This window comes from Hemibagrus wyckioides, linkage group LG24 (genome assembly GCF_019097595.1).
Source record: "Hemibagrus wyckioides isolate EC202008001 linkage group LG24, SWU_Hwy_1.0, whole genome shotgun sequence".
Lineage (NCBI taxonomy): Eukaryota > Metazoa > Chordata > Actinopteri > Siluriformes > Bagridae > Hemibagrus > Hemibagrus wyckioides.
The window spans coordinates 9,995,443-10,020,073 of NC_080733.1; the positions used below are offsets into that span (position 1 = coordinate 9,995,443).

The 24,631-nt window shown below is 39.7% G+C and overlaps 2 protein-coding genes across 9 annotated transcripts in view; both read left to right on the forward strand.

Moving 5' to 3' along the window:
* The first annotated feature begins 1,353 nt into the window (after positions 1-1,353).
* ndufs5 (NADH:ubiquinone oxidoreductase subunit S5) lies at positions 1,354-3,757 on the forward strand. The gene is made up of 3 exons (XM_058377301.1): positions 1,354-1,475; positions 2,683-2,902; positions 3,533-3,757. The coding sequence occupies exons 2-3, from the start codon at positions 2,687-2,689 to the stop codon at positions 3,635-3,637; spliced, it is 321 nt and encodes a 106-aa protein (XP_058233284.1). The 5' UTR covers positions 1,354-1,475; positions 2,683-2,686; the 3' UTR covers positions 3,638-3,757.
* Positions 3,758-8,267: 4,510 nt separating this feature from the next.
* The window catches only part of macf1a (microtubule actin crosslinking factor 1a), a 170,195-nt gene continuing 153,831 nt past the window's right edge, over positions 8,268-24,631 (forward strand). For 7 of the 8 annotated variants that reach the window (XM_058377506.1, XM_058377507.1, XM_058377514.1 and 4 more), the window contains exons 1-2: positions 8,268-8,427; positions 12,473-12,704. In XM_058377506.1, coding sequence (XP_058233489.1) covers positions 12,482-12,704 — 223 coding nt within the window. In that variant the 5' untranslated portion in view covers positions 8,268-8,427; positions 12,473-12,481. Of the gene's footprint in view, positions 8,428-12,472; positions 12,705-18,911; positions 19,431-24,631 lie in introns of those variants that run through there. The other variant, XM_058377509.1, reaches the window with a different exon arrangement.

Below are 24,631 nucleotides of genomic sequence, written 5' to 3' on the forward strand. Positions count from 1 at the left end.
AGAAAATTAAGCTGGCTTCAGTTGAACTGCTTTATTCCTTCTAATGTAAAACACCATGCCAAATGAATAAATAAACAGACAGACAGACAGACAGACAGACAGACAGACAGATAGACAGATAGACAGATAGATAGATAGATAGATAGATAGATAGATAGATAGACATACAGTTTTAATAAATAAAAAAATAAAAAAATAATTAATAGACAGACCGACAGATAAATAGACACACAGACAGACAGACAGACAGACAGACAGACAGACAGACAGACAGACAGACAGACAGACAGATAGATAGATAGATAGATAGATAGATAGATAGATAGATAGATAGATAGATAGATAGATAGATAGACAGTTTAAATAAATAACTAAGTTAATAGACAGACCGACAGATAAATAGACAGACAGACAGACAGACAGACAGATAGATAGATAGATAGATAGATAGATAGATAGATAGATAGATAGATAGATAGATAGATAGATAGATAGATAGATAGATAGATAGATAGACATACAGTTTAAATAAATAAATAATTAAGTTAATAGACAGACAGATAAATAGACAGCCAGATAGATAGACAACCAGCCAGCCAGACAGACAGACAGACAGACAGACAGATAGATAGATAGATAGATAGATAGATAGATAGATAGATAGATAGATAGATAGATAGATAGATAGACAGTTTAAATAAATAAATAATTAAGTTAATAGACAGACAGATAAATAGACAGCCAGATAGATAGACAACCAGCCAGACAGACAGACAGACAGACAGACAGACAGACAGATAGATAGATAGATAGATAGATAGATAGATAGATAGATAGATAGATAGACAGACAGACAGACAGACAGACAGATAGATAGATAGATAGATAGATAGATAGATAGATAGATAGATAGATAGATAGATAGACATACAGTTTAAATAAATAAATAATTAAGTTAATAGACAGACAGATAAATAGACAGCCAGATAGATAGACAACCAGCCAGCCAGCCAGCCAGCCAGACAGACAGACAGACAGACAGACAGACAGACAGATAGATAGATAGATAGATAGACAACCAGACAGACAGATAGATAGATAGATAGATAGATAGATAGATAGATAGATAGATAGATAGATAGATAGATAGATAGATAGATAGATAGATAGATAGTTTATAAATAAATAAATAAATAAATAAATACGCAGACAGACAGACAGACAGACAGATAGATAGATAGATAGATAGATAGATAGATAGATAGATAGATAGACATACAGTTTAAATAAATAAATAAATAAATAAACAAACACTATTCCCACAGCGCCATCTTCTGTCCTCTTCTGGCGTGGTTACGTTATGACCAGCTTTGCAGCAATGTCGCAAATAATGCATCTCCGGAACGGATTTACGGCAAGTCGCCAAGTGAACTGTGGTGGGTCTGGAAAAGGTTAAAGTGAACCCGAAGAACACGGTGACTCTTCTTTTTTAAAAATAATAGCGTGTTTCTTTATAGATGTCGCCCTTATTAATGGTGGAATAATAAGCTTTCAGAGCGGTATATTATTGTATAAACATGCTTTCTGCTTTGAAAGTCTAGGTCGAATGTTGTGTACGCTAGCATTGCTAAGTCGCTAGTTAGCAAGATGCTAACGCTGTCATATAGAATCAGAGTCAGGGAGCTAGTACACCCTTTAAAGGAGTAATGGTGTGTTTATTTAATACAGAATTTGTGTAATTATATCTAGGAGGTCAAAATATTATTTATAAGGGCGCTGATTACCGATTGAAGTAATGACACAAGTTAATAGAAAGATTCTGTAAGTTATACAGAAATTGTCCAGTTTGAGAGAGTGTACAGATGAGGAGGAGAGAGCTGGGAGGAATAAAGCGCTGCTGCATTGCACTTTTTATATAGAAGTGAATCATGGACTGAATTTCAATTGTCTACACTATTATTGGGTCATCAGAGTGCATTGTGTATTAAAAATGTAATCACAAAGTAAATATTGATGCCATTGAAAAGATGTTAAATATAAAACATTATATGCAATATACACTGATCAGGCATAACATTATGAGCAGTGAGAGGTGAAGTGAATAACACTGATTATCTCCTCATCATGGCACCTGTTAGTGGGTGGGATATATTAGGCAGCAAGTGAACATTTTGTCCTCAAAGTTGATGTGTTAGAAGCAGGAAAAATGGGCAAGCGTAAGGATTTGAGCGAGTTTGATGAAGGGACAAATTGTGATGGCCAGACGACTGGATCAGAGCATCTCCAAAACTGCAGCTCTTGTGGGGTGTTCCTGGTCTGCAGTGGTCAGTATCTATTAAAAGGAGTTCCAAGGAAGGAACAGTGGTGAACCGGTGACAGGGTTATGGCCGGCCAAGGCTCATTGATGCACGTGGGGAGTGAAGGCTGACCCGTGTGATCTGATCCAACAGACGAGCTACTGTTGCTCAGATTGCTGAAGAAGTTAATGCTGGTTCTGATAGAAAGGTGTCAGAATACACAGTGCATGATGGGTCAGGGCTGTTTTGTAGCAAAAGGGGGACCAACACAATATTAGGCAGGTGGTCATAATGTTATGCCTGGTCGGTGTAGATATAATATACAGCTTATTTTTTCTCTAATGTTTGTGTACTTGAACTCATTATACATGTTTTTATTTTCTAGCACCATGCCGTTCGTTGACCTTCAATCCAGGCTGGGAATCAACTTGGACCACTGGATCCTGGCCCAGAGCGGAGAGCAGCCTTACAAGCGAGCTGCACGCTGCCATGCCTTTGAGAAGGAGTGGATCGAGTGTGGCCACGGCATCGGTCAGACCCGGGCTAAGAAAGAATGCAAACTGGAGTTTGAAGATTTCTATGAGTGCATGCATCGGCAAAAGACGGTTAGTATATTTAGAAACAGCAGTTTGAAATCCTAATCTCTAAATGCTACATTTGTAGCACAGGTGCAGTTGCATAGAACAACAATTTCAACACATCTGTTTGCATTGAGAAAGAACAGAGCAGCTGTTAGTGATGTCATTATTGGAAGACACAAGGACAATTCTGACACATCTGGCAGTCAGTAAAGATCGATGTGACAGTTTTTATAGACGCCTTCCTGCGTTCTTCTAAATGTAGTGAATAAATACTGCGTTACTGACATAGTCATAGAAAGGCCTCTGTTTCTGCACATTTGTAGCTTATAACCTCAGGGGAAGTGTACACTGATTTTTCCTGCAATGCTCCAGTGTCTGAAAATTGGCTAAAAATGTTTTTAAAGTAATGTTAAATTGTACTTTTGAATGTTTGCAGTATATAATCACAGATTTTAAATGTTTATTAATGTAATTAAGACTTCTATTAAAAGTGACTTCTAAGTCAGCAGTGTTTCTGTTATTTTCTCAGTGCAGGGAAATGTGACATGGATAGAGATAAGGCCTATATATGATATGACGCAATATTTTCCTTTTAAAGTGGTATTTCACCCCAACTCATGCCTACATTCCTAACATTCCTGTATCTTCACCCAGCACAAGCGCTTGCATGAGATCCAGAAGCAGAGGGATAAGCTGATTAAAGAAGGCTCATACACACCTCCTGCACATCACACGGGCAAAGAAGACCCTCGGCCCTGAGCTCTGCGCTCTATGCTCCCTGCCTGGCACTCAGTGTGCTGACTCACTCGTGTATTATAATTATTCTAACAACACTGTTCTGTTCTACTCAAAATTTAATAAATACTATTCATCATGTCATGTTTGTTTCAATTTTCTTTTGCACACATAGTCTCAGACAGAACCATTGATCTCAGTTCTGAATGCTTTCACAGGAAAACCCAAACAAATTAATAAAGAAGACAAGCATTTTTTGTTGCTCTGTTTATTACACTGGGTGTTCTCATACCAGCCTGGTGGATTATTTTCCTGTAAAAGCATCTAAAAGTGTTTTATTTCTCGTATACCGTAGCAGTTTGCTAACAATAACAATTCATTAAATAAACGATGACATCTCGTTTTCATTTCTCTGTGTTGTGTTAAACAGACGACTGCCTGTTATTGCTCATACTGTAGCTGCTATAAAGTCAATCCCTCACCAGGTACTTTTTCTTAAAATCTCTTTTTAAAAAGACAGAAATGTGCAGCTTGTGGTTTACAGTGAAACTGCAAAGCACAAAAAGCTGAACTGAACGTTTCCCTGTAGAAGGTATCTGACTGTGTGAAAGCTCTGACATCTGCATCTCCCACAAATGTTACGTTCACATCACTTTCCAGAAAAGCTTTTCCACCTCAACCATTTATACCTTTTTTTTTTAATCCAGGTATTAGCCTTCTCATTATCTTCTTATTTGTAGCAATATTTGCAGGAGCTGTTACTATAGAGCTGCTAACATAGCAGGATGATCGCATAAATATACTCTTCGGATGTTAATTAGAACAGGACTGCTCGTGTAGATCTGCTGATAAAGAAAATGAATCAGGATCAAGGTTTCAGTTCCAACAAACATAAGTTTTTAAACAATATATTTATGTAATATTTATACACTGACCAGGCATAACATTATGACCACCTGCTTGATATTGTGTTGTTCCCAAAAACAGCCAAAACAGCCCTGACCCATCCTGCACTGTGTATTCTGACACCTTTCTACCAGAACCAGCATTAACTTCTTCAGTAAATTGAGCAACAGTAGCTCGTCTGTTGGATCGGATCACATGGGCCAGCCTTCACTCCCCACGTGCATCAATGAGCCTTGGCCGCCCATGACCCTGTCTCTGGTTCAACACTCTTCTTTCTTGGACCACTTTTGATAGATACTGACCACTGCAGACCGGGAACACCCCACAAGAGCTGCAGTTTTGGAGATGCTCTGATCCATACATCTAGCCATCACAATTTGGTCCTGGTCAAATTCACTCAAATCCTTACCCTTGCCCATTATTCCTGCTTCTAACACATCTACTTTGAGGACAAAATGTTCACTTGCTGTCTAATATATCCCACCCACTAACAGGTGCCATGATGAGGAGATAATCAGTGTTATTCACGTCACCTGTCACTGTTCATAATGTTATGCCTGATCAGTGTATCAGTTGCATTTCCAGGATTCTGGATGTACTTTATTGATATACAATTATACTGTGTAACTAAAGAATACAGATGCAGGTATGTGCTGTGTTATGATGATGATGATGATGATGATGATTATAATAGTGGTGGTGTTTTCTTCTGTAGAGCAATGTACATTAAATCCTGTAATAAACCAGAATCTGTGCATCGCAGTGTAGAAACTTAAATAAATTTCAGAGCAAATTTACAAATAGATAAAGATGATGAAGGTTTCTCAAGAAAGTCATAATGCAAAAGTTAATAAAAATTCCCTCTCCAAATAAAAGCGAGACATTTATATCCATGACATCTGTTCAGGTCTCAGAATCTGATGTTTATATGGAATATTGTTTTGTCCACTAGATGGCGGTAGAAAACCATCAATTAGGTTTTTTACGTTAAAGTGTAATAAACGTTTAAACACATGAACGGAACATGTGAGTGTATTCTGTAGCAATACAAAACATAAGGCACAAAAACATGTAAATAAATAAATAGAATATATTTGTCAAGACGTCCACAGTCTTCAGACCTGATCTAAGGAAGATAGTCTACACAGTTGAAGGTAAGGTGGGATCTGTGTGTGGATGTGGCAGAGTATTTAAATCTTTATGGTGACAAAATGTTTTCCAGGTATAGAAATATATGACCATTTTCACTTATGGGGACATTTGACTGGACCCCATAAAGAGAACTCTGCTTCTCTGTTTTCTGTTTTAATAATTACTTTTAAAAGAATTAAGGCTTTTCTTATATATATATATATATATATATATATATATATATATATATATATATATATATATATATATATATATTATGACCACCTGTCTAATACTGTGTTGGCCCCCCTTGTGCTGCCAAAACAGCCCTGACGTGTCAAGGCATTACTCCCTGAAGGTGTGCTGTGGTATCTGGCCACCATGTCTGGAGTCCATGGCCACCTCACAACTTAGAGGACTTTTGGTCCTTGTCAAACTCGCTACTTACACTTGTCCATTTTTCCTGCTTCTAACACATCAACTTTGAGGACAAAATGTTCAATTGCTGTCTAATATATCCCACCCACTAACAGGTGCCATGATGAGGAGATAATCAGTGTTATTCACTTCACCTGTCACTGCTCATAATGTTATGCCTACAGATATAACTGCCTTCTTGCCATTTCTAGTGGAAAAATAGAAATAATATCTGATTATGACATTCTGAATGAACATATATGAAACCTTGCACATTAAATGTCTTGATAATTTATTTTTCTTTATTAATTTGTCCAAATGTAGCTTGTATTTGCAGCATGGTGTAGATATTTCTACATTAAAATGATACAAATATGCATACAACACAATCAACTACAAAATAAGACAGGATTTAGAGCAAGGATTCACATGCTTAGCATCACTTGTGAGGAAATAAACTATTTTCAGTGTTTCCTGCTGGCCCTCGTTTGCAAAGCCACAGTATTATTGCAGGCTGATCTGGTTTTGTTTGATTTGAGAAGCAGTGTATGGTTCGGTTAATCCTGTGCCGTTGAACTAAATTCCTGTGCTTTTATTCACACTTCAGTAGCTCTGACTACCACCTACTCACACAGGAATCCATAAGGGGGTGTCTATACCCCCAAGTCTGACCTCAAATCACATTGCTCTAGCTCCAGCCTATTACTCTAACTTAGCAAATCCTTTCTATGGCTCATATTAATCACGGCTAAGCATAATGCATGTCATTATGTGGCCATTTGACCTGTTTTGCACAGATATTCTGTATATAAGTATAATCTACACTCTTCCAAGTGTCCCCTGTCACAACATGAGATTTGGGAAAGTGGATGTCATTATGATAATGATTAGATTGGGATGCACTGATCTGAATACTTTTTGCACAGATATTAAAATTCTGAATCAAAGTGGCATATTTTAAGTCCGTTTCACACGTTATGTTGAGAAATTGTAAACTTTGGACTCTTATATTGTGCATAAGCTGTCACCAGAGGCTGGGAGAGATTTGGTTTATTTACTAAGCATTCGGTTATTATCAGAGAATTAGTTATTGACAGATATTTTTCTAACAATAGGAACATGAGATTTGTGTATTCCTAGTAGCTTATCAGTAGTACTGATACAGGACACACTATAATGGCAAAAGTTTGTGGATACGTGACAACACACTTATATATGTATTTTTCAACATCCTATTCCACATTTATTCCCCTTATCATTTCATATTAGCCTTCACTTTTCTGGGACGGCTTTCCACTAGATGTTGGAGCATGGCTGTGGGAATTTCCTCATTCAGCTGCAAGAGCATTAGTGAAGTCAGACACTGATGTGAAGCAAGGAGGCCTGGGGTGCAGTCAGCATTCCAGCTCATTCCAAATGTCTTCAGCAGGGTTGAGGTCATAGCTCTGTGCAGGACACTTGAGTTCTTTGGAAATCATATCTTCATGGAACATGCTTTGTGCACTTGGGTGCTGGAACAGGTTTTGGTCTCTTAGTTCCAGTGAAGAGAAATATTAAAGCCACAGCATTCTAAGGCAGTCTATTTAACTATGTACCAAACTTTGTGGCATACAGTTTTGGGTAAGCGAAACATATGCGTGTGATGATCAGGTATTTATATACTTTTGGCCATTTACATTTCTGGTATTTGGAAGACACGCTTATCCAGAGCGACTTACATTTTATCTAATTTCACACATCTGAGCAATTGAGGGTTAAGGGCCTTGCTCAGGGGCCCAGGAGTGGCAGCTTAGTAGACCTGGGATACGAGTACCTAAACCACATCCCATTTAGTGTAGGGGCCAAAATCACAATACATAAAATGGACTGAAAGGCTACACTGTTTATTCTCTTCTCTGTCTAACTTTTTCGAGAATCAAAAATCACACACTTTGGCTCCAAGCACCGTTTTAGTGTCTTGTGATTTTTATATCGTCACAGCTCATTAATGTGTGTGTGGATGGAGATTGAGGAACGTGATAGTGATGGTGGCAGTGGAAGGGGCTGAAGAGGAGGAGGAGGAGGAGGAGGAGGAGCAGGAGGGAGAGAAATGACTATGAGGAAGAGAAAGAGGGGGGAGAGAAGGAGTGAGAGCGGGAGAGAAGGAGGGATATGAAAGGAGGGGTACAGACAGCCATTACCGCAGCTCTCGGTCTGTGTAGTCCTGCTCTTCCGTTACCCGGCTCGGTGTGATCGCTGGAGGAACGATCTCCCAGCCTTCCACAGCGGATTACATTGAAGCCAGTGGATCACAGGATCGTAGACGGGTTATCCTCTCATCCCTGCCCGCGTGGCTCTGACCGGGGCTCGGGGACTCTCCGGTAAGGCTCTTTCTAAACGTAGCTGTCTGCTTGTGTGATGGCTTCTCATCTTCATTCAATTACACTGATGCTGTTAGAGCCGGCAATTGAATTCATGCGATCTAAAAGCACTAGATCCATTTAGCGCTTATTAACGGCTGTGTTTTCATTAGGGAGCTTTTTTTTTTAGTGGCGCACCAGCTCTGTGATCTCGGCCATCATCATAAGGAATCCGGTATGTTGTATGGACAAAGGCTTGCTCACTGACCGATCACATCACCAGCCAAGCCCAGATTGTACATTACATTCTCACGGTATTTTTTTAAATAACGTCTAAAGCGATATAGCAGTCACTATAGGAGATGTCTACATGGACCGATGAGTAAGACCCTTCATAAAGAAGCTTTTAAGGATCCCCATGAGCCAGAGAGCAGCCAGAGATGCCGACACATTTCTCTCCTCTAACAGCCCGTTATAGTGTCTGAACCAGTCCTGCACACGCCCTAGGATTCTGAAAGTCACATGAGACATAATTGAGTTTAATATCGTGCAAATAAAAGGAGTTCAGGTTGAGTTTTCCATGTTGAGGTAGGAGTCAATATCAAATGCTCCTTTCCTTAAATATTCCATGGCCTTATTAGCCTATGCCCTCTATAGCACATTTACCAGGGATGCACAGATCCAATTTCTATTTTATTTTTGATGATACTAATACCAGATCCCTGAGTAGTGGCTGGTACTAACATCCTCACAGTAACTGAGCGGATCATTTTAGCAGACTAAACTTTTCCTTGTCACTGTGGTGATACCATCAATAGTACATCTTTTGTCTTATTATCTTTAATAATATCATTCACCTGGAAACAGGAATGTAGCACACTATATTACCAAAAGATTTGGGACGTCTGCCTTTACATGCATATGAATGTAATATGGAGTCGCCCCGCCCTTTGCAGCTATAACAGCTTGGACGAGAAGACCCGGCTCGCAGTCTCCGCTCTAATTCATCCCAAAGGTGTTCTATCAGGCTGAGGTCAGGACTCTCAGGCCAATCAAGTTCCTCCACACCAAACTCGCACATCCATGTCTTTATGGACCTGGATCTTTATGGTTTGGAGCATGAAATTGTCCAAAATTTGGTATTCTGAAGCATTAAGAGTTTCTTTTACTGGAACTAAGGGGCCAAGCCCAAACCCCTGAAAAACAACACCTGAATTCAGTGATTTGGATGGGTGTCTCAAAACATTTGGCAATAAAGTGTATATACAGTATATGTATGTCTCCCCAACTTGGTCACATGACAATTCCCACCCACTGGCCAGCTCCCCCTCATACAACAGCTACCATAGCTAATACATGCTTCATCAGAGACACATGAAACCAGCCAATCACATGCTTCGAACTGATGCTCATGCTACATCACAAGCCTGTTTAGTACACTTGGAGGAGAGTGCTATCTGCCTTCTTCCACATGCACGAACTCGCAGATGCCCACCTTTGTGCTTGACAGGACAGAGATCTCATGCCAACCCACCCACCCAGAGATGGCCTCCTACAGCTCGTACAGCTGACTGTGGCATCATTTGGATTTATACTCACTTTCCCTGATGGTAGGATGAACACTTTCACTCATGCCACTCAGGAACACTTTTTGATGGCTTCCTCAGCTTTTAAGCAGAGTAGAGTTTAGTTCGCTTTCATTTCTGAGAGTGCCGCATACTATATTACAGTTTCTGTTCTTTGATCAAGTACTATGTGTTTATTAACTTTACATACAAACATGGCATTAAACACATCAGTGAATTTGATCTGATTCTGATTTAGTGATCCATATCATTCTCAGTACAAACAATCAGTCATCTGTGTGTTCTGTGCTGAAATATAATTTGCTTGTGAGTTCATAACGTATACACACTCAGACAGTTTATAAGGTTTTCCTAGCATATAGCTTCATTCTGGTCATTTTATCAGGTACACCTAACATATAGACACAATGACTCTAGCTCTTCTACACATCGCCTGTGCACATTTTGTGAGCCCCGCTCTACCCCATGCACCAGTGGAAATGGATCCCCATGGGATATATTATTTAATTAATGGCTCATTTATAACAGAGAAGCAGCACTGTCATTATGGTGTGTGAGGTGTTGCTATGAGTGTATCAGTTGCAGTAGCCATATGTTTGTATTTGTACAGTATGTACTCTTGTATCCTAGATACATGTAACATACATCTAACATGATACATGTTAGAGAATGCAACTCATCTTTTTTTGTGCACAGTTTATGAGAAATTCTTCTTCGCTCATTCATTAATGTCAGTTTCAGACCACTTTTGAATGGATATTCTTGTTTCGGTGGACGTTTTTTAACCCGACATTGACATTGTGGAAACACTTCAGTATCTGATACAATCGTTTTATTGCCAAATACGTGACATTTACATTTCTGGCATTTTGCAGACATCCTTATCCAAAGTGACTTACATTTGATCTCATTTTATACAACTGAGGGTTAAGGGCCTCAATCTAAGGCCCAGCAGTGGAAGTTTGGTGGACCTGGGATTCAAACCCACAACCTTAACCACTAAGCTACCACATCCCACACTACCATGTTATTCCTATGTCAGTGTAACCACTTTTCTGAACATATTCCACTAACTGGTCTCCTTGGATTGATGGATACGATCGACGAGGGCCGACACATTGTGGAAAGCCACAGATCAGTAAATTTATATTCTCCTAAGTACCCATTTCATGTCCTAATACTGAATGATGTCCAGTGTCAATTTAACTTGCTTATCGTTCTCAGTGTAGTACAGCAGATAGACATCTCCATTATAGTGAGATCAAACTCTATTCATTCAGTGAACAATGAACCTCGATTGAGTGCAGTGCACTGAAGAGTCCATTGGTCAGTGTATTCATGATGTTCCCTCTTCAGTGAGTTAACAGAGAACGTTAAGAAGCCTTGCTACCTAAACTGGGTGCTAGTGTAACTCTTAGATACATCTGAGTCATCTGAGGTGAAGTGTATCTGGCTGTCTGTTCCATATTCTCTCCCTTCTTTGTCATGATGTGATTAAGCATGATGCTGAGACATCAGGTTTTTTTTTTAGTGTATTTGTAAATTCTGTGCCAATTGGACCGAGACTTTAAATCAACACAACTCTGTGTCAGCACACAGTACTCCTGCAGCTGCCATGATCTTTCTGAGTGTATGCAAAGACACTGTGTTGTTGCACATTTACAAAAAAACACCCTGCCTTTTCTCTTTACATTGTACCTCTCAAGCATAATGAGACAGTGTGGTTTTGAACCCGGGCTATTTATAAATGCTGGCTGCCAGCAGAAGAAAAACATGGCAGCGAAGGCCTGCATGTTTATCGAGCTTTAACCACATTAAGCTTTCTCTGAGATCTTTCCTGCTCTTTGCAGAAAAATGTAACTGACCCAGACATGCACAGGAAGTACCTGTCAACTGGACATCTATACTGCCTATTGATCTAGAACAAAATCCACTCTCTTCCATTTAGACTATACTTGTGGTCAATCCAGGATACAAAGTTAACTTGTATAGTTTCAGACAAAAGAACTATAGGCCATAAGAGCTTGTTTCAGATTCAGTTTATTAAAAGTGACAGTAGGCAGAAAGGAAGATGTTCAGCTACCTTGTGCTTAGGTCAGTGCTATTGATCTTTCAGCTCATGTGGATCTTGAAGATGGACAGATGCTCCCATGGGCCTCATTCCTTCTGGATCACAGTGGGTGTGGGATCGCCGCTCTGAGCTTTCAACAGAATGTCTTATATTGATTTGAACTTAAGCTTATATTAATAGTTCATTAATGAGGATGATCAATCTCCTGGTTTTTCCCCTCCATCATCATTTCATGAGTCACCGGAGATCACCTGATCTCCGCCAGCGCATCCACGTCTCTGTTACTCTGAGTGTAAGAAATGCGCAGCTGATACTCTGTAATTAACTGACAATGCGAAAACTTTGTGTGTGTTCATTTCTCACACCATACTGAAGTTCTAACCGACGCTGTCCTCATGCTTTTTTCCAGCCCGGCAGCATGTCTTCTTCTGATGAGGAGAGCCTGAGTGAGCGCTCGTGTGTGAGCGAGCGTTCGTTTCGTAGCGAGCGTTCTGGGGGATCCCTGTCTCCATGCCCTCAAAGCACGTCCGGTCCAAAAGGGGACACTCTGCCTTGGAATCTGTCCAAACACGAGAGACGCAAGCGGAAGAGCCAGGATTCTGTGCTGGACCCTGCAGAGAGAGCTGTGGTGAGAGTGGCAGGTAGGAAATCCATCTGTCTCTGCATCTGTTATTAAGGACATCTTATGGGAATGCCTGAGAGACTGATTTAAGGTTGTGTTTGAGGAACATCACAGGACTTGAATTAAAGTGAGCTAGAGCAGGAGTTTATAATCACATAGTGATTCAGATCATGTGTTTAGGGAGAATTAGAAAAAAGAGAGGTGTTTATTTTAATGGTTCACATGACTATAGGTTAAAGTACATTCATGAAATATAATGTGATTTGATTAGTAAGGAATTAACCTTTATTGACATACCTGAAGTGGAAAATGTTCTTATATAAGCATGTTTTTATCCTCTTTATACCGCAGCTATTTGCCAAGCAATACATTTCTAAGTTTAACTAAGAATGATCGCACTTTTTGTTTGTCCGTAGTTACATTTAATTCTGTGAAAGTCTGTGAAACTAATTAGTCCCTGTTTTCAACTTGCATTAGAGCAGCTATAAACACTTCCTCTAGAAGTTTATGAGACATAAAAGGCGGCGATCTCATTTCTTAGACTTGGCCAAGATGGAAAACATGTTTCAGAGTTTCAGCTTTACCTGACCTGACTAGAAAGCGTGGACACAATTTTAAAAAGGCATCTTCATCAATGATGATAGGTTCTTATTTGTTAAATAACAACACACAGCAAATCTTATATTATTTGGATAACGTGGAGCATTGACCATACCAAGTCCCTGTGGAAGCTGTTACTATAGAAACAATATCTTATTAGAATAAACATTAATTAATAAATAAACCTGGGATTTGTCTCACAGGCGGTCTTGTGGTATAATAGCGAATTGTTTATCCATTGGCTTACATATGATATTTTGAAGCAAAGCTTTGTGAAGCTTGTAAATCCTGTCACATATTCCAACTGTGTGAAATGATCGGTTGTCAAGTTGGCGAGAAAAGAGAAAACGCTACGCTCATTTCAGACTTTTTTCTACCCCCGTGTCTTAGTTCTCTTACTACTCAAGGTTATTTCATTAGTGCTGATTAAGCGTGTTGTGTTGAATGTGAAATAGCCAGGAATGAGACAAAGACCTGGACTGTGATATAATCAACTGCAAGAAGGCAGAGACGAAGCATGAGAGCAAGTTGGTGTAGCATTTAGGCTGGTAATAAAGTTTTAAATAAAAAGAGTGTGAGAAAAGGATTCAGTCACAGTTTACAATTGAAAACAGACGGTGAAAATGCCTTGCACATTGAAGCTATATTTAGTCTGTAAGACGCAGTTTGTCTGCTAGGTGTGTGTTCTGTAAAGATTTGTGTATTGTCTCAAGTAGACTTTTGTTTTTCTTTCTGAGTTCATAACGATGGAAATCCCCCAGCCATGAAGAGCAAATCCACAGAGAAGCTCTGGCATTCTTATTCATTACATATGGAAATGCAATAATATCACTAGCAATGGGATTAATACAAGTTTCCATAGAGTGGGAAAAATCGATGACTAGGCAAACTACATATATATATATATATATATATATATATATATATATATATATATATATATATATATATATATATATTATTATTATTTTTTTTTTATTTTTTATTTTTTCACACAACTCACAGACGCCTTAGCCTGACTCCTTGTGCTCCCCTGTTGCCATAGTGACACGTAAACTCTCACAGTCCTTTAGTTACCAAGGCTTTGGTGACAAAGAAAGCACACCGGGATGTAAAAATGGTAAGAAAGGCCCAAAACAAACAGGGAAATACAGAGAGAGTGAGCATGTGAATTTTAATTTGAGCTTGAAAAAGACGGAGCAGATGTGGGGGGGCAGTAACGAAGGACTGGAGTGCAATCAAGTGAAACAAAACGAAGAAATAAAAAAAGGAAAGGAGAGAAAGCAGGAGAGGTAGCAGGGCCTCTGATAAAGGATAGGGTTCAAAGTAGGGGGTGTTGAAGAGAAGAGTAATGATGACAAAGAGGCAGTAACGGTTACTGTAGATGGGATGAGAAAAGTGATTGCTGTGAAATAATTCATTCAGTAAATGAGGTCGTTTCCATCGTTTCCAACTCAGACATGGTTTCCATATACTGGATGTAGTGGCATTAGGTTACTTGCTCGTTTTAGTGGAATGGTTTTGCTTAATGATTTCAGCTGATGTCCTTTAACACAGCTTGAATAAATTAGATAAGGCTACCCCCACATGAAAGAATTCCTTACAAGTATTTGGGATAGTTACCAGTTTCAGCTTATAAAGGGTTTTTTCATATAGAAAAATCCACTATTTATGTAGGGTCATATCTGCAACCTTTATTGATTCCCAAAGAGTACAGATTCCAGATGTGGTCCTGGAAGACTTTGTGTATGCATTTATAAGAGTGTATACAGGATTCAGGAAGAGGTCAGGCTTTCTTAATGGATGAGTAACAGGGTTGAGATGAAAGCAGAGACACCTCTATTTTGTCCTGAGTGGAATCTTGTTGACCACATTTTTTTCTTTTCTTTCTTTATTAGAGACCTGTTTTTCATCTGAGTAGACATTTTATTGACAGGCTCTGAAATGTGATGAAAAGTCAGCATCTGTCTCCCTGTCCTGTCTAAAAAATGACTAATACTAAAAGTGGATGCTTCAGTGTTTTGGCACTTGCCTACTAATGTCTAAGTACAAATTAGGAACATGTGTAAATCTGAGAAGCTTCCAAGAAGATGATGATAATGCTAATGATTATGATTTACAGCTGTGATTAGTTTTCGCTATAAGTCACAATCACTGCGGCTGTGCGTATTTCCAAACCTCCGAACAGCTCTGAATTATTACCCTTCTGACACACGGTTGGAGGATTTTAATGCAGACCGCTATGTCATTATTATCAGAGAAACTGTCCTGCTGCTCTGTGGTCAGTAAATCTGGGTTTATTTATTGCATATTTCTAGCCATTACAACCAGTTCCTTGTAGCATTTTACAGTATCACTGTGTCATGATTAAAGAATGGAGACATGGTAAACATTAAGGAAATCTTAACAGGTACTAGCAATAAAAGAGCAGAGGGGTGATGGGCCCGAGTTACCGTTCACGTTTAATCATCATCTGCTCTATTCTTGTCTCACTCTGCTGTTTGTAATGTGTCTTTGGCTGATGGATGCAGAAGAACAGTGGGCCAGAAGTAATATCCGCTGGCAGATCACGCTGTCCTTGTCCAATACTGCTGGAGACTGTTTCAAATCTGCTTTAATGCTTATGGCTGACTTCAAGTGGATAAATGTTGAAATTGAAATTTGTAGCTTTTGTGTATGGTTGATTAGACTAAAAATGAGAAGACAAAACCATATGGGACATTTTCTTTTCTGCACAACGCACTACTTATACTGTATTTTATTACATGCAGTGGTAACTACTCTCATCCTGACTACTTTTAACAGGGAACGTATAAAGCATTCGGTAGCAGTCTTGCATGAAATAGCCGTATTTGGTCTTCTGATGCCAGCAGCCGTTTTCAAGGAATACACCAGCTTGCTTTTATTGTCAGATACCACAGTTGTGTCTTTTATTAAGAATAGAATGGAAACTGGTTAACTTTCCTATAACAGAAGTCTAAAACTCAGAAGTTTTTACACTTTATCACACATTGTTATTTAACAATGAAAAATGTAAAATTGTTGATATAGTGAATGAGTCTGGGTGATTCTAGATAGCAGGGATAACAGGACCAACTTTTGTCATGGAATTTGCATTAAACACTACACTGTGCCACCAAAAATTGTACATGTTCTTTCTTTCTTATGGAATTAATCAATCCCTAGATCGTCTATAGAAAATTCTTTTCTATAGAAATGGCACATACAGATATGTAGGATAGAGAAAAATGCTGCTGTATTCCTTTAAGTACTTGTTTGTTTGACATTTCTGATAAGAGCTAGTCTCTGCTAGTGAAGGGCGAATGTCCTCCATGCTAATAACCCCTGTGTTTTAAATGTGTTTTAGGTCATTGCATTGTTTCTCTCCTGCGCAGAAGGACTGAAACTAAACATACAAAATGTTTCTGAAAATATCTGTACTCTTCTTGTAGTTGCGATAGAGATTTTCAGGCTTCACCGGTACATTACATTCTGCTCTGTCAGCAAATAAGCAAATAGTAACCTAGTTTTTCTTGTATTAGGAGCAGGTGAAAGGTGTTTTGGAGTAGTTTTAGTATTTTTCACCATAGCTCTTAGTTACTTAATTTGCTATGCTTTCCTAGTTTGTACTCATACAAAAGTGTAAAATATATACAGTCTAAGAAAAACACCGAGGTAGCCAGGAATTGTGTGGAAAGAAATTGGCAGGAAATAACATCCATTGTACCATGAATGCTAAATGTGGGCTCTTTAATCTAATCTAAGATCTGCTTCATCAGTGATAATACACACCTTTGTGTTCATGCCTCATTAAAGCTTGCTCTATAACGTTTCACCACATTACATATTTATAGCTTACAAATATACTACTAGTTTATAGAATATAAAACCATAGATTATGACAGATTAGTATATTTTCATTTTTGTAGATGCAATGTGTCCTTACTTGTCAATAATTGGCCATTTTTGACCACTAGGTGGCACAATCTGTGGATAATTGGAACAAAAGCTCTGACAGCATCATATTCCTATTAAGAGAATCTTTGAATAGTCTGTAATCTTTGAATGATTATAAAACAGATGTGAATGTGATTAGCCGTGATAGAATATTTATCTCATAGCAGATGAAATTTTTTTTGAACAACTATACAGGGATGTGGTAGTTTAGTGGTTAAGGACCACTGATCAGAAGGTCATATCCCAGGTCCACCAAGCTGCCACTGCTGGGCCACTGAGCAAGGCCCTTAACCCTCAATTGCTCAGTTGTATAAAAATGAGATAAACTGTAAGCTGCCCTGTCTGTCAAATGCTGTAAATGTAATATACATCCATCCATCCATTGTCTATACCCGCTTTATTACTAATTAGGGTCACAGGGGGTTGCTGGAGCCTATCCCAGCACACATAGGGCGAAAGGCAGGGGTACACCCTGGACAGGTCACCAGTCCATCGCAGGGCTGTAAATGTAATATATACTACCTATTTCTTATTGTGAACTTGTATCATAGTCCTAATTGAAACAGGATATTAGATGGGAATTGAGGTATAGCTAGAGTATGGGTTTCTGGTTTGATCCTGAGCTCAGATTACTGTCTCTGCATGTTTGCTCTGTGTCTGTGTGGATTAATGCTGGGTTCTCTGAGTTTCCTCTACCTCTCCAAAAACATGGAAGCAGGTGGACTACCTCAGCCCCTAGGTGTGAATGTGGGGGATTCAGTTTATTCTGACATTTTTAATACAGTATTCACCACTTAGTGCATTTTTTGTCCCCGGAAATACAGTTGGGAATATCTAGTGATGTTATGAATGTGTGAATGTTTAGTGTGAATGTGTGTGCATGTGCATATCTGTGTGTGTGTGGTGTCCAGCAATTGACCACTGATCCCCTTCAAGGTATATTCGCACCTTATGCTCAATTTTCCTAGGATCCCCCGTGATTGCTTTAATGGAGGGAAGGATGCGAGGATAATTCACTGAGCAATCACTGTTGTGTATAGGCAGAACCGTTATACACTAACCATGTCGCGTTATTACAACTAAAGTATTCCTCTTGTCCTCCTTTCGTTTCCTTGCATCATTTCTCTGCTAAACAAAGGAGGAGCTAAGAAAAAAAATAAAGGAAATGAGGAAAAGAAATGGGAAGCTCCCTGGTTGGTTGGGTAGGGTGCGGTTTAGGACATGGCTCTGTCACACCAGGACACGTCACCGGAAGTGGAAAGTGGTCATGGGTTCAGCTGCACCGCTCCACGTTCACCGGTGAGGGGCGACACAGGCTGGGCTTTAACCTCGCTCAGGCTCCGCGCTGCTGTGCGGGGGAATGGAGGCATGGATGACAAGCAGGAACTGCGGGAGGAAGAATAGAGAAAGACGAACCCTGTTTGCACTAGAGGAGGGAGAGGAAGGACGACAAGAGGATGGCTGGACGTTGGCACGAATAGAAGCGGCCATTGTAGTGGACATCCAGTCGCCACCGGACAAACGGGAGTATATACCGGTGAGCGGAATATAAGGAGCGGGATGTGATTACACTGGAGAAGAAAACGGACAGCCCACCGCGAGCGCCTCCCCAATCACACACACACACACACACACACTCACACTTGAGAATCTCCTCTAGCACACACACACACACACACACACACACACACACACACATACAAATCCCATTCGCCGGCTAGGACGCAGGAGAAAGACTTGAAACAGCCATGCGCCGCTGGTTGCCGCATCAAAATATGGATTTCCGTAACCGCGCCTTTATATGAGGATTTGTATTTTTGGTGGACTTTAGAATATGTAAGCGAATTATAGCAATATTAGCTCTTTTTTTAAAAAAAATATTATTATTATTATTTCTAGGAATCGCTTCATAGCGCGTTCGGTCAAAGGAAACACATTCATAGAGGTTTATTGTCCGGTATTTCTAACACTGGTGTGGATGGGAGTTTAAACCCAGGGTGGATTTAAAGCCGGACTGGACTGACCGCTGCTCCCGGAGCGCCGGCTCCTCTGTGCCGGATTAACTTTACTGCTATAGCGCGGATCCAGGACACCATGGCCGGCTTCATCCCGGGCTTACTGCCCACTACTCATTCACAGGAGAAAGAGTTCGCCAAAGCCTACGAGGATGTCCTGGAGAGATATAAAGGTAAGATATAAAGGTTATATGACGCACAACACAGACTGAATGTACATATATGTGTATGGAGACTAACCATGTGATTAGGAAAGGCGGCGCGTGCCAAAAGCCGGATTGTTTGTTTTGAAGGTGGTGCGCCATAAACTGTTATCATCTCTATAATGTCACTTTGCATCATTTCTTAACTTCATATATAACAAATAAAACATCTAAAGAGTCTTATCCTACAGTTTAACCCAGGCTAGCTCTACACAAAAGAGTAAAAGAGGAACAAATATACTGGAATATGATTCAAGGTGTTTGGTGTTGCATCTTTCAACCTCAGTAGCCTGGCTGTCTGATATTGGCTCTTTGTGATCGGATTCAATGGTGTCCATTTGTTTGTTAAATAGGAGTAGGGCTTTAAAAATGAAATAGCTATACTCAAATGAATAGCTTTGAGAGAGGGAGAAGGAGAAGGAGCAGAGCATCTGTAATGCATGCCTGATGAAAAGGGGCTCTTTTAATTATTGATTGATGACAATGAAATGTGAGAGGGGCAGCTAGTCATCTGGGACAAGGGAAATCTAGGTATATTAGCCCATGTGAATATGACACACAGAAATGATGATAATTATAATAATAATAATAATAATATCATTTTGAAGGTCTGTACTTTAAAGTTCTTGTTCCACTGAAGCTTGTGCTGCTCTGTCTTTGTGTGTAAATCTCTCCCAGGCTTGCACATGTGTTATAATGGCTTACATTTCATCTCCATCAAATTACCGAGCGCTTATTGCGATCATAAAACCATACCGTGCTAAATGAAGGCCACGTATGAACAACATTAATATATCTTCGCCTTTGCTCGCTCACATACTTTATTAACCTCCAGGGACAACAGATGCAAATTGGCTAGCATTACCACATTTCCAAAACCACTTTTCTTATGGCCGCCAGGGGTGTTTTTATTCTGATGGATGAATGGATTTCTAGCCCTAAGATAGAAGGTTCATAAAGCTAATCTTTGTATAGTGCTTTGTGTTACTAAGACACACTCAGACTGTAATGTTTTACCTTTAGATGTTGACATTGTGTTTCATTTACTTGACTTGACTTTCCCAAACCACCCAATCCCCACAAGAAACCTAGCCAAGTTATGCAATCGACCTTCTCATGACAAAGGGCTTAACACTGAAGCAGTCGCTTTAATCCACAGCGACGGAGAGGTGTAGTTTACCTGGCCCTTCTCTCTCCTTCCCTCCCCACCTATCCTGTCTTGTTTACACTACTTTTGTCTTGTTTTTGAAGTGAATTCCAGCATCAAAACTCTGGATCTCCTTCACCGTCGGTTTGGGGGCAGGGTATACCCTTGGTATATCTTGGTATACCTGTGCTGCCTCATGAAGTTGAGAAATGTGAATGTGCTGAGGCATCACTTGGTACCAATAGAAGGAAACATGTGATGCAGGTTTAAATAATTCAAGGACTGGAGTTGTTTTTCAACATGCAGGGAGTTGACGTGAGTTTGGAACAATAGCAGGATATCTAAAAGAGTTTGGGTGCCCGAAAAGGAAAGAGACAGTCATAAGATTCAGAAGGGGACGCAAACACTCACAGAGGAAACATTGATGCAGAAACCAAGATGGCCTTCAGGTAGTGACGAAAAAAAGATCTTAATGTTTCTGAGCAAGATATCCTGATATCCTTATGGTGTAGAATGACTCAGGGTTTAACATCACAATGATGCATCAGATCTTAAAGTACAATATTATTTGGTTAGGTATAGCATATGTACATTATCTATAGTAAATTTTGAGTAGATAAAAATCAGCATGGTTATTGCAGTTCAAAATCTATGCTCCATATGTAGTCGGCGAGCCAAGACATGCTTTGTAGTAGTAGTAGCTTCTTTAGTTTTACATTGGAGTTTCTGTAATGTAAGCCTATACTACCCAAAATATAAGTATATGGAGTACAGGCCATATACAATACATCACACAAGCTTACCTATAAGTTTACGACACACTCCAGGTTACTGTAAAAACAAAAAAACTCAATGTTTTGCTAAACCTTTCTAATGTTATTTGTTATATGCGCCCCCAGACCCTCTATCCCAGAGTTTGAGGATAGAAGTTATGTAAATAATAATATAGCCCTGTAATTGCAGATCAGCTCCGGCCTATTAAAAGAAGTTTATTTAAAGGAAAAAGAAGACTAGGTATGTTAGTAATGCTGTTTGAAACAATGTCGGGTATGTATTTATGAACAAAGATTAGATTATAGATTATTTCCTGTGTGCTGTGTTAGCCTTAATGTCAGTGGACTCATGTATGTAAATATTTGGGCATGCTTTTATGGAAAATAAATCAGGTCAGATACTTCCATTACTAAGTAGGAGAATTGTATACTGATTAAAGTGTATTATTACAAAATGAAAGAAACAAATATTGACAAACATTAAAGCTAATTTGTTTGCGCCAAAACATTTCACTAAGGTTTGAAGTCAAGCATGTTTACTGTCAACCTAATTTTGGTGTTCTGCTATTTAATTGAAGGCTTGAAACTGACATATTATGACAAAAGCGAAAGTATATGCCGTTCAGTGGTCTAGCAAAGCCACTGTTGGAGGTTGTGTGTCGTGAATGCTACAACATTTCTGAGTTTCAAATGCTGGTTAATGGTAAACTAACTTCCTCTCACTGTTTAAGTGTTCTTTGCCCTAAAATCACCAGCACATACACAAACACATGAGTGAGGGTTAGAAGGGGAGATAGGGAAGCATTTAAGCAGCATGTGAACATCCTGAAGTCCTCAATATTATAGTGTCCTGCAGGAAGCACTTGTTTGGAGTCTCAATTTCCACTGCTTCAATTCTGTTAGCTGCTGTCCTGCTGTACAAATATGTCCACTTTTGAAGCAGCTCTTACTGTTTAATATAATTTTGACTGCTGGTGTGGAAAGTCCCAAACGCTTTGTGTTCTTGAATGCAGCTCTTGGTTTGGAGCGGAAACTTGAGCTGGAGTGCTGAGGGAGGCAAGCCATCATGGATCATGGCTGCCATTTTTTTTTTCTGCATGGCCTCCTTTCCTTCAATCCATTCCACTTGCCTCTCATGACAGAATTCAGCAAACATGGCTACATGCTCTGTTTGCCATGACCTTTTCTTTCATTCACTCTCATGCTCCCTCTGTCCTAATACAGCATCACAGCATTTCTGGCCTCACTTCCTGTTTGGTGTACATTCTCCTGCAGCATGTGACTGTTCCAGCAGGAAGAGAAAACGCTCACAGAGCGGAACAGACTTCTTGTTAGCCTTCTTTGTGCTTCCCTGGCCTAGAAAGACCATTTGTGGTGTACCTCTGGTCACTTAACCGTGCTGCGTTCAAGAGACACAGTTCAGATGCACAGTACGTGTGTGTGTGTGTATATATATATATATATATATATATATATATATATATATATATATATATATATATAAAATATATACCTGTTTGTGTATAGATAGATAGGTACCAAAAGACCTGACCTTGTGGCCTAGGCATCTTCTAACCCCATCGAGAACTGACCATTCTTTTTTGGTTTATGTTCCTTATTCTCTGAATATTTGCCCTCCTTCCAATGTGGATAGAGAGGATGCTCTCCCTCTACACAGCTGTAGCTCCAGAGAACTTCCATAACATCCCCCCTGCTGTTTCTTAAATAAAATATACAAGAGCTGCTTTAAGCTACACCTCTGCTTAAAGGTTTTATCCTAACCACTATTTCCAGGATCTGCAATGTACGTGTGAGTACCACAGGTGAGAATTTTCCTGATAAAACATACTTCTTTTGTATTTCTTTAAAAGGCACAGTGATCACAGCTCCATGATCCCTGATTCAAGAATGAGATCAGTTTTTGTTTCTGTTTTATGTTCTCCTTATGTCTGTGCGGCTTGTTTTGAGTTCCTTTAACCTCCCTAAAAACAGCAGGTTGGCTAGTCTACATTCCTCCTTGGTGTGAATGTGTGTGATGTCCTCTGATATTATCCCATGCAGGATGAATTTCCACCTCATGCCCCATGTTTCTGGGATGGGATAGATTTTTGGTTGGACTTTCTCTTATTCCTGTCTCAATCTAAGACCTTCATTATTCAGTGTAACAATTGCAGTTTTTAAGTTCACATTAATTATTTGTACATTTCTGAATTGAATTCAACGGCAGCCCATTTTCTGCTATTATATCTGAGTTAAAAGTCAGTAGGTTTTCCATTATTTTCAGCATGTACAAGGAAATACGTTGCAAAAGTAATAAATTGAGTATGTACTTAAATCTGTGGATTGCAAACATGGAGGTTTTTAATTATGCATCTGTGTGAACTCAATACAGCATTTCAGTGTATACCTGAAGAATCGATAGCGAGGCTCCAGGTTGGACAGAGGGTGACCTCAGTGCTCCTCATTTGCACTGCAGTAGCATTACACACGCGCACACACACACACACACACACACACACACACCCTTTCAGCACCCCTGTTGGTTTGCTGTCTCTGCACTGTACTGGATAGCTACATCAGGAGGTATGGAAAATGAGATGAGCTCTATGTGGTCTTAAATGAAGGAGTGTAGAGACAGTGGGGGTTGAACGCAGGAGGGCTGGAGAGGACAGACAAACTGTTAATGAATAAATCATGTAGCGCTTGTTAAAGGCACAGGGACACAGCAGCTCAGAGGGGCATTGATTTTAAATGCACCGGAAACCTCACCCGATCGATACACACCCCACCCCATCATCCCAGCATTCCCACTTCACTTTCTACACCATGCAGTTAGCTGGCCTGTAACATCTGCCCTCTGAATCCTATTCTTATTCTTATCCACAATGCAGAGAATTAAAAAAGGAAAAGGTATGCTTGTACCACAGATCACGGCATCACGTGGCATTCCCCCGGCTGAAATAGGTGAAAGAGGTTAAATATATATATTATGACATTTCCTCATCCTCTGTGCACTCAGGTTATGGGAAGCACCTGCGTGTTTCAGGATGGAAATCAGCACAAGCCAGTTCATCCTGTACGGCCGTGGATGAAAGACAGCCTTTGTGTCTGTTTGTGTTGGAATTGATCATGTTTGTGAAAGCTGGGGACAGATCCATCCAGCTGTCATTCTGACATCTCATCCATCCATCTCTGTTCTTGGGGAATTGACTGATTTAGAGATAGCGTTTATAGACGGAGGAAGGAGGGAG

What these genes read in the sequence shown, in the direction of transcription:
- ndufs5 (XM_058377301.1), top strand. Translation starts at nt 2,687, where the DNA reads ATGCCGTTCGTTGACCTTCAATCCAGGCTGGGAATCAACTTGGACCAC. An exon ending in GCATGCATCGGCAAAAGACG is followed by an intron (nt 2,903 to 3,532) that starts GTTAGTATATTT and finishes ATCTTCACCCAG; the next exon opens with CACAAGCGCTTGCATGAGAT.